Source organism: Helianthus annuus, chromosome 8, assembly GCF_002127325.2.
Source record: "Helianthus annuus cultivar XRQ/B chromosome 8, HanXRQr2.0-SUNRISE, whole genome shotgun sequence".
Classification (NCBI taxonomy): Eukaryota; Viridiplantae; Streptophyta; class Magnoliopsida; order Asterales; family Asteraceae; genus Helianthus; species Helianthus annuus.
In genome coordinates this window covers 21,209,117-21,218,525 of record NC_035440.2, presented here as the reverse complement: position 1 = coordinate 21,218,525, position 9,409 = coordinate 21,209,117, and the positions used below count along the sequence as shown (strand labels likewise).

The 9,409-nt window shown below is 35.1% G+C and overlaps 1 protein-coding gene across 18 annotated transcripts; it reads left to right on the top strand.

Annotated features, from left to right (window-relative positions):
- Positions 1–230: 230 nt before the first annotated feature.
- On the top strand, positions 231–3,965 carry LOC110872338 (protein NDL1-like). Of its 18 annotated transcripts, none has more exons than XM_035976511.1 (10): positions 231–818; positions 1,045–1,120; positions 1,240–1,281; positions 1,381–1,440; positions 1,521–1,577; positions 2,508–2,568; positions 2,710–2,738; positions 2,889–2,966; positions 3,075–3,131; positions 3,611–3,965. In XM_035976511.1, exons 5-10 carry the CDS (start codon positions 1,545–1,547, stop codon positions 3,815–3,817), a joined length of 465 nt encoding a protein of 154 aa, XP_035832404.1. In that variant the 5' UTR covers positions 231–818; positions 1,045–1,120; positions 1,240–1,281; positions 1,381–1,440; positions 1,521–1,544; the 3' UTR covers positions 3,818–3,965. The 18 variants fall into 18 exon arrangements, 9 of the variants coding, with proteins under 9 accessions (XP_035832404.1, XP_035832402.1, XP_035832403.1 ...); XR_004864802.1 differs by having other exon boundaries at positions 403–818; positions 1,024–1,113; positions 1,521–1,799; XR_004864801.1 differs by having other exon boundaries at positions 403–818; positions 1,024–1,113; positions 1,521–1,799; positions 2,705–2,738.
- Positions 3,966–9,409: the final 5,444 nt, after the last annotated feature.

Genomic DNA, 9,409 nt, shown 5'->3' with positions numbered 1-9,409 from the left:
TTTTCCAAAGTGGTGCTTCTTACAAACCTTGCACCGGGGTTTATCACTCGACTGATGATCACCCTTCTTAGATTCCGACCCTTTCTTCTGGTCGTTGTTTCCCTTACGCTTCTTATCTGAGCGTCACGAACCATCATCTTCGCGTTTTCGTTTCTCGGTATCTGCAGCTCTCAGGGATCTCTATCTAACTGCGTCTAGCGTAGGGGACACACTACTAGAAAACTTGGCAATTGCCACCATAATTTGCCACAGAAAAAATATGGTTGCAAAATTAGCAACCGTTTTCTCACCGAAATCTTATTGGTAGCAAATTCTATGACTCGGTCACAAAACGATAGCAAATTTTGCGATCGTTTATTTTTGGTGGCAATAAGGTGATAAATATATGTAAATTATAAAGTTTGGTGGAAGTTGCGACCGCTTTGAGTCCACTTGGTTTTCGGTCGCCTTAGCGGTAGCAAAAGGGTAAGCGGGAAATAATGATTTTTTCAGCGCCTCTCTTTGATTTTTCCCCAAAATTCATGGGACTCAGTCATTCAATCATTCAATCGCTCCAAAACCTATGGGACTCAGTCATTCAATCGCTCCAAAACCAAATCTCCCTCAATTGAACCATCTACATCCTCTGCTCCAGCATCACTGCCAACGATCTGGTGATTCAAGCGCCTCAATTTCTCGAAACCCTAACCATCCTCAATCGCTCCAAAACCCTAATCGCCCCCAAATGTAGCAGCCGTTTCACTTAAACAACATCATCATCATTTGATTATGGTGATTTTAGACTTGGAATTGTGACATTGCTATGGAGGTGATCGAAGGTGAGTAAAACCCATAATTATCTTGTTCTCCATGTACAAGCACCAAAGTATGTACAATTAGACAGTTCACCCTCATTTTAGAGTGTTCATAGTTGAGAATTTTTCTTCATCGTTCATATGTTCAAGTTTAAGGGTGTGATTTTGCTCATCATTCTCACATTTGCATCATTTATATTCTAAATGAACATTAATTTCATCTTTTTAGCTAGTTGTTATTGTGTACCAGTCAACCAGTCAAGAACGATTTCATGAGTTTGCTTAACCAGGCTTAGTCAGGATCCATCACTGAAGCAAGGTGTAATGTTAGTTAACCTACTTAGTTAACTAGTTCATGTTACATCGCTACTAAGCTAGTTTCTGTGTCTATTGTTATATGTTACATGCATATTTGTAATTTAACTAGCCTTTCTTTTATTTTCAGGGATATAAAGGAGATCAGGAGAATTTGGATAGATGTGAACAGGTGCACACCATTTTTCCCTTATATCATTGACCAACCAAACTCAATCATATAGATTTATTTTAGATTTCTAGTAATACTTTTTTATAAAAATGATGAAAGGTTCCGCATTGAGAAGCTAAACTCAAGGTTTTCTCTTATAAGTTACAGTTTAGTACACAGGTCAGAAGATATAATTACATGCATGTTTATATTTATATTAAGTACTATATTTAAATTTTGTGTTCTCTTTTGGAATTTAGGTTTTCACATCTTAGTAAGAGCCTATGGTATGTGTTTTTGTCAGTAGAACAGAACAGGCAAGTTATATTTTTACTCTAATCTTGAAGTTAATCATATCAGTGATGATTTAATTGTTTGTTACTGAAGTCATGTCTATCAGGATCAAATACCCCCTTTTTCAACCAAGGTTGCCATCTGCTATATTGAATCTTTTTTAGGTGCTCGTATTTCATTTTTTTTTTTTTGCAAATATAAGCCCAGAGCTTGTTGCTGCAGATCTTTAGGACAAGTATATAAAGGTTAGTTAATTTGTGGTTGTGAAATGAAGTAGTTATTTTCTTTATATTTGTCATTTTGCTGGTTCGAATTAAGAAGATTTATACGGTAGACCTGGCAAACGGGTCGGGTCATGGGTCAAAACGGGTTCGGGTCAAAACGGGTCAATTGAAAAAGGAATTGTTTTGGTTCGGGTCGGAACGGGTTCGGGTCGGAACGAGTTTCGGGTCGGGTTGGTTAAAAATGCTTTTTTTAAGAGATTGTACATCAAGGGGCAATTTTGTTCAGTTCGAAATGGTACAGGTCGAAATGGTACGGGTTGGAACGGTTCGGTATGATCTTCGACCTGAGATGGTACATCGCAAGCTGAATTGGACCAGGGTGTTATCCTTCTTGTATAAGTGCTTTTGTCAAAATTTGTTGCTGCATTAAGTCCTTTGAATTCTATGGCTGCAACATCATAAGCATGAGCAGCCTCCTCTTCAGTTCCTGAAAAGAAAAACATTTACGTCTGATTATTTATTGATTTCTTTTTTCTAGCATGTAAATCTTTTTTTTTTTTTCTTAAAAGGTATTATAAGTTCTCTTAATCTCTACATGGCTTTTGTATCAAGAGCAGTAGCTACATGGAGAATCTAAGCTAACAAATTAGTCTTTTTCTTTGATTTCTAGCTCCTAAATTCATCGTTCTGCGAAACTTATGTGATGGTGTGTATTTTGCGTTTTTTCAGGCTTGGTTCAGTGATGTGTATGGGAGCAATGGCGGGTGCCTATATTCTTACACTATTTTCAGTATAAACTTCCGCTAGTCGTTATAAACTTTTGACTGATTTGCTTCATCATGTTGACCGATTATTAAACTTTTTTTTTTGCATATAAAATATAGTGAAAGAGTAAGTGGTTTGATACTTGTTTCCCCTATATGCAGAGCAGCTTCTTGGAATGAATGGTTTTACAATAAGGTTAGTTCTTTCATTTTTTTTTTGTTTTCAGCATGGTTATCACTTTTTTGAGCATTTAGAAAATGTTGAAACAAATCTATGATTTTGTAAACATATTCTTGATCTGGTTATGAACGGTCACAATGATCTAACCAAAGTTTTTATTCATAGTTCATGTCGAAATTGCTTCAATATTGCGGTATGTGTGACATGTTAAAGGAGTTATTGATTCACAGATACTTCAGTAAGGTATATATTATTCCAACTTCTTACCTTTATAATACTTTCCCATACTCTAATGGGCCTACCTAATTCACTATATAATTTTGATCACAAAATTTCTATGGGTTAAATCAGGCGGTCTGTGGTAGTCTAGAAGTCCCAGAATTAGAAATCATTCGAGCATGCAGGAAGGTTAGTTGCGAATTTACGATATTACCTTAATTGCCCTTGGACATCTAATTTAGCTTCGATGACTAATAATAACAGGACATATGACTTTCAAACAAAAATAACTACGCCAATTATAAAGTTTTTAGTTTATAATTGCCGGTCCCAAGCCCGGATAAAGGAAGAGGGTTTTGTTACTAAATATATTGCAAATGATAATTTTGCAAAAGGGCCACCACTTCGTAGTTCGATTAGGGCTCCGAAAACGTAGGAACGACACTCTTTAGGAATCAGTGCAAGTTCAATTTATTTTTTACTATTTCAAAATGTTATTAATATATAAAGAATTTCCCACTCCAAATACTTATGAACTGTCATATATGCAAACTTACATTAACTGCATTTGAATTAACTTAAACCTGCGCCGGAAGCGCCTGTAATAATACTAGTTTCGTTAATTACGACTTTTTGATTTTATTCAGTGGTTGTTGGTTGTTTTGTAGATTGAAAAGTTGAAATTGGTTATCAAGGAGTTCTTTAAGGAAAAGGATGAAGAAAAAGAAAGATTAAATGGAATTATTGTTGGGTTGTTTGTTGTAAATGAAAAAGATAAGGTGGATAAAGATACCATGCTCAATAGGATGTCAGAAGTTGAAGCGAAAGTTGAAGCGATCACGGTTCGAAAATATGCTATAAACACTTGGTTTTGAGTGTTTTGATGTTTATTGTATTAGGGTGGTTTTGAAACAGAGATGTTCTATATACATTTTTGGGTTTTGTAGTTTTATTGAGTGTTTTATATAATTGTAATTTTATTGAAATGTACTTTTAATAAAAAAACAGGGAAAATGAGAAATTTGTATGGTGTGTTTGAAAATAATCAATGCAAGTGGTTGCTAAATGGTAGCATATGTTTAATGCTACTGGCTAAATAGTTGCAACTAATTTTCAATGAAAGCGGTGGCTAAATGGTGACAATATGGGTGGCTAAATGGTACCAAAATGGTGGCAAAAATTCAATGAAAGAGGTGGCTAAATGGTGACAATATGGGTGGTTAAATGGTAGCAAAGTGGTGGCAAAAAATTCATCACAACGCGGTAACAAAAAGACCTGGTAGTGTAGTGAACAAGTAGCGGTCACAAATAATTTTGACGGTTTTTGTGGTGGCAAAAATTTGGTAGCAAAATATAAAAGTGGTGGCTATTTGGTGGCAATAGAGCAATTGACACGAGTGTTTTTGCCACCGCATATCCAGTTGCAAAATGGTGGCAACAAGGCAAATGTGACTGTTTTGCAACCATAAGTGCGGTGGCAAAAGCTCTATTTTCTAGTAGTGACAGAGATGTGTCAGCTACTGATTGAAATGTAGTGGGCCGAGAGGCCTTGACACTTGCTTTAATTTCTGGGGCCAGACCCCCAATGAAACGGGCTTTCCTCTTTGGTTCAGGTGTCACCAGGTAAGGAACTAGCCTCGACAAGGTATTGAAACTTGTGAGATAAGCCTGGCAGTCCAGGTTCTTCATCACCAGGGATAGAAAATCAGACTCTATCCTTTCGACCTCGTGCTGAGGGCCGTAATTCTCCTTGATCAGGGCAACAAATTGTTCCCAAGACATGTTGTATAGAGGTACCTTTCCGGTGGCTTGAATCAACGACGACCACCATGCTAGGGCTTCACCCTTGAAAGATTGTGACACAAACTTCACAATATCTTTTTCAGCACAGCCACTTATATCTACCACCATGTCCATTTCATCTAGCCAAGTCATACAGTCCACTGCCCCCTTCTCCCTAGTAAAATCCCAGGGTTTACAAGACACGAAATATTTATACGTGCAATCTTTGGCACGTGGGGCATTATCAAACACAATCTTCTTGGAATGATCACCATTTTCATTTGAAGAATGTCTATCATCATCCTTCTTAGTTTCTTCCTTCTTAGACTTGGGTTGGACAGAAGGTGGCTTGCTGTGAGACTCCGAATGAGTCTTAGACTTATTATGTGGTGTAGACAGGGTCCTACTATGGGTCCCACTATACTCACTGTATTGCCGTTCCAAGGCCTTTGTGACCGCATCATCTACAAGCGCCTTCAGCTCTGCGCCAGTTAACTGTATTTTTGCATTATCGTGATTCTCTAGCGGACGACTGTTTACTTCATCCGACCCCGCCATGTAGCTTCAATTGCTACATATAGACAATAATAGGCAAGGTTTTATTTAGAAGCTAATACAACATTTTATATTTTATTAACCATGGTTTTAAATAGCCATTGCTGGTTAATTTATTAATCAAGTATTTATTCAGGATCTTTATTATATTCCTATATTATAGTTAAGAATTAACATATAACTTAGTCACAAGGACAGTGTTAATTCATAACCCGGATTCTTACAGAATCAAGGTATTAGGGTCTGAACCATGGTTCATTACCTTATTCTAGACAGTGAGTTGCAGACTTCTACTGTCTCTTAGTCCCAGAGGACATTAATTGACTACAAAAAAAATTCCATTTTTAGTGACATACAAAAAGTGCCATAAAATAACAAAAAAGTGCCACTAAAGACTCCTTTAAGAATGGGCGGCACACAAAAAAAGTGTCACTAGAAGCGCTGACGCTAAATCCTTTTAGTGGCACTTTTTCAATCTACCGTACAAAGTTTTTTAACTTTTAGTGGCACTCTTTTTTTGCCACGATATCAAAAAAAGCTTTTGTAACACAAATTTTGTGCCGTTAAAAAGTACTTTTAATTACTTATCCATACTAGTTTTAGTGGCACATCTTTTTTACCACTAAAAAAACCTTTTGTGGCACAAACTTTATGTCAATAAAATATTGTTTCTAGTTAAATATATGTACTATATTTAGTGGCATGTGTTCTTGCCACAAAAATCACATTATTTACAATATAAAATATAAGATAACATGTTATAAATGTGAAAGTCATAATATTATAACTTCAATAATAAGTTTGATCTAAAACATATTCCAAATGTTTACACAAGTTGTCTACACGTTCTTTTAAAAGAAAACTTCAAAATCAACACTCATTAGCAGATCAATAGTTAGTGAATTTGTCAAAGGAGGCACCATTACTTTTTGCAGTCAGCATCCTTCTAACTAATCATGTGTATCCACTTTTCTCCGAGCCATTAACTTTTGAGCAGTCCTTTCCCGCCTTTAGGTTTACAAGCTGACACACTTAACTGCAGAATAAACATTTGTTATACAAGAGCAACAATTTAATATTAATATATGGCTATTAAATGAGATATAAATTTAGGAGATGACCTGCTAGTCCTCATTTATGGTATATAAAACTTGCAGATTGCAGATAGTAATAGATGTCATTGGTGCTGCCCTGTATAGCAAGAACACTTAAAAGAAGAAAACAACATTGTTAAGCAATGGTGACACACAAAGATTAAAGAAAATAAACTTACCAAGTTACTTGTGAAAGATGTCTACCACCGCCATGACTCATGTGTTTCAAGCAACAGATCTATATTTCTAATGTCATTCCATTAGCAATTTTAATAAGAAAAATAAAGTGAATTTTCTAGTTTAAAAATCAAGTTCAATAAAGATGCAATTTAGTAAGTAATCAGTGGTGAGTTGTAACAAGGTACGCAAGCTAACCTTAGCAAATCCATAACCACTGCCTTTGATGAACTAGAAACGTGCTTGTGCACTTTTAGAAACTAGCAAGGAAGACAATATACAGGAATAAAAGTCATACTCATATATGAAGTCAAGAGTAAACCAGCTAATCCTTGTGAATTTAGCAAACACATCTTACCAAGCATAAAAGCAAACATGCCATATCAATTCAAAGGCGGCTCAAGCATTTTGGAGGCCTAACGCGAAAGCTAAATTGCAGCCTTCTCTGTAATTTATTATAATTAATTCTAAATTCAACATCAGCAGAGATCAAAGTACTTAAGGTGTACACAAGTCGAGCTACTCAAGCTCAGTTCAAAAAAAACTCAAAACAAGTCGAGCTTAAATGAGCTTGAGCCGTAGCCCATGCCTAAAAATAAGCTTGTTTTGTAAACGAGCTCGGGCTTTACTTATCAAGCTCAAGCCGCCTCGCGAGCCTAAACGAGTCCATTACTTACACAATTTTTAACTTCAGTTTTGTCACCTTTTATATTTGATATATGTTCGTTAGTAACTAAAAGAATGGTGATTAAAAAGTTAAAATTAGATACTATATTAAACAATCTCCGAGCCAAAAATATTACAAAACTGTATTAAGCACCAAGCACACTACTTCACTTTTATGTTTAGCTTCATTTAGGAGTCCTTGGATTTGGTTTAACTTAACTGTTAATTCATGAGAAAATACACACACAAACAAATGTAAGCAAAAATGCAAAAGATTCATTTATTACTATCATATCCTCCAATACTTGATCAGGTACACGTATATCAGCATTCATATATAACAAGAAAGAACACCACACGCGTCAAAAGGCCATAAGAATTCTTGTTTTAGCCTAATAAACACAAAAAGCATATCATTGGCTGGTACATTAGCTAAATTCTCTAGTTAAAAGCATAATTATTGAGGCCCTTTTCTGAAATCGTTTTAGTTCTTATTGGGACCTTTATCCCAGACTGGTTCAATGACTTGAGTATATATTTATAACATCATATTAGGGGATGAAATTCTCAAATTATGATGGTAATTGCCTAATTCCCAAAAGATTCATTGAATTTGGTTCAAAGACTGGTTTGAAGACTAATTGGGGGCTTAAATTCCCAAATTATATACAGAGTACTTTGAACAGAATAACAGAGTGCTTTCGAACAATAGATTGGGATAAACAGACTGAACGTACCTTCAAGGCTTTCAATTTCAAACAAAGATGCCTTCAAATTCAAACAGGGAGCTTCAATTCCGGATTTGCTGCCTGCAAAGCTTCAATAAATCGATTTAATGAAAAAGAAAAGAGTACTCTCAACTTGAATACTCGTGAATGTGATGACGGGTAGAAGAACATTCCATCTGTATTAATTACTCAAACCAACTTTTCATTGTTCAAGAAGAAATTGAATGATTAAACCTCTAAAGACAAATCTTAATTGCGTATGTGACTCAGTGATTGTTTGATTCTCCATGAAGCCACCACACGAATCGATTATAATATACTACATTAACTATTGAATCTAACCAAACTTCTGCTACCAATCGTTCATAAGCCCAAAACATCCCATTACATATCACATATCATATATAATATATAAATACATATACAAAAGCAACCATATATAATATATATGTATACATATACAGAAAAACAATATACATGAAAAAAGTTATACCCTAATCACCAAATAATAAACCATGTGACTCTGCATATTCATAAATAATAAAACAATACCAGTAATCAGTCAATCTCAGTGTAGAAGACCGATCAACAAATAAATTAGAAAGACAACAAACCTTTAAATGACCTTCTGAGTATCGATGGTCTTAGGGATTGAAAGAGTTTGTTTTGATGCAATAGTGGGTGGACCAGCAGCCACATTTTTGTTGTTACTGCTACGATTGTTCATCGTTACACTATCAAAAACTGTCATAGAATGAAGCACAAGATCCATAAGAATGGATCTTGAATAGAAAAATAACAAAATTAGAAGAAAAAAATGTGCGACACCTTGATTGATTGTCTCCTCAATCTTCTTTTAAAATTGAGAGCGGGATATGTTAATTTTGAGTTTGAATTTGAGATATAAAGTGAAGAATACGACTAGGGTTTGAAAGCGGGAGAATGAATTTCTTTTTTCGCCTGTCACTTTGGTGAAGCGGGAAGTCAAAATGTTTGGGTGAGACAATTTGGGGAAGAGAGAAATGAAAAGTTTTGGGTGAAACTAATTTCGTGGGAGGTAAAAGAAATAACTTTTAAGAAAATAAAAATATATATATTAGATGGTACTAGTTTACTATTAAATTTAAAAAATAGACAATTTAATAAAATAAAGAGGGTTGTAAACAAGTCAGCTAAGCCGGGCCAGTGTGGTCTTTCGTTGGATATAGAGCCAATTTTTTAAGGCTCGGCTCATTTAGAAATTGAGTCGTGCCGAACCAACTTTTTTATCTTAACAACCTGAAATGTTGAGTTCGGGCTTAGCTCATGGCTTGTCAAGTTGGCTCATTTATTTTTCTAAGAAGTTATGTTTTAGACTTGTTGTATTTTTTTACACAAATAATATAAATAAAATCCAAAAAAAAAACAATTAATAAAACAATATTTAGGCTAATTGTGACAACCCTCACAAAACCAGGTATCCGTA

Coding starts and splice junctions, on each gene's coding strand:
- LOC110872338 (XM_035976511.1), top strand. CDS start 1,545: ATGGTATGTGTTTTTGTCAGTAGAACAGAACAG. Junction 2,569..2,709: donor ATATTCTTACACTATTTTCA/GTATAAACTTCC, acceptor TATGCAGAGCAG/CTTCTTGGAATGAATGGTTT. Junction 2,739..2,888: donor ATGAATGGTTTTACAATAAG/GTTAGTTCTTTC, acceptor TTTTATTCATAG/TTCATGTCGAAATTGCTTCA.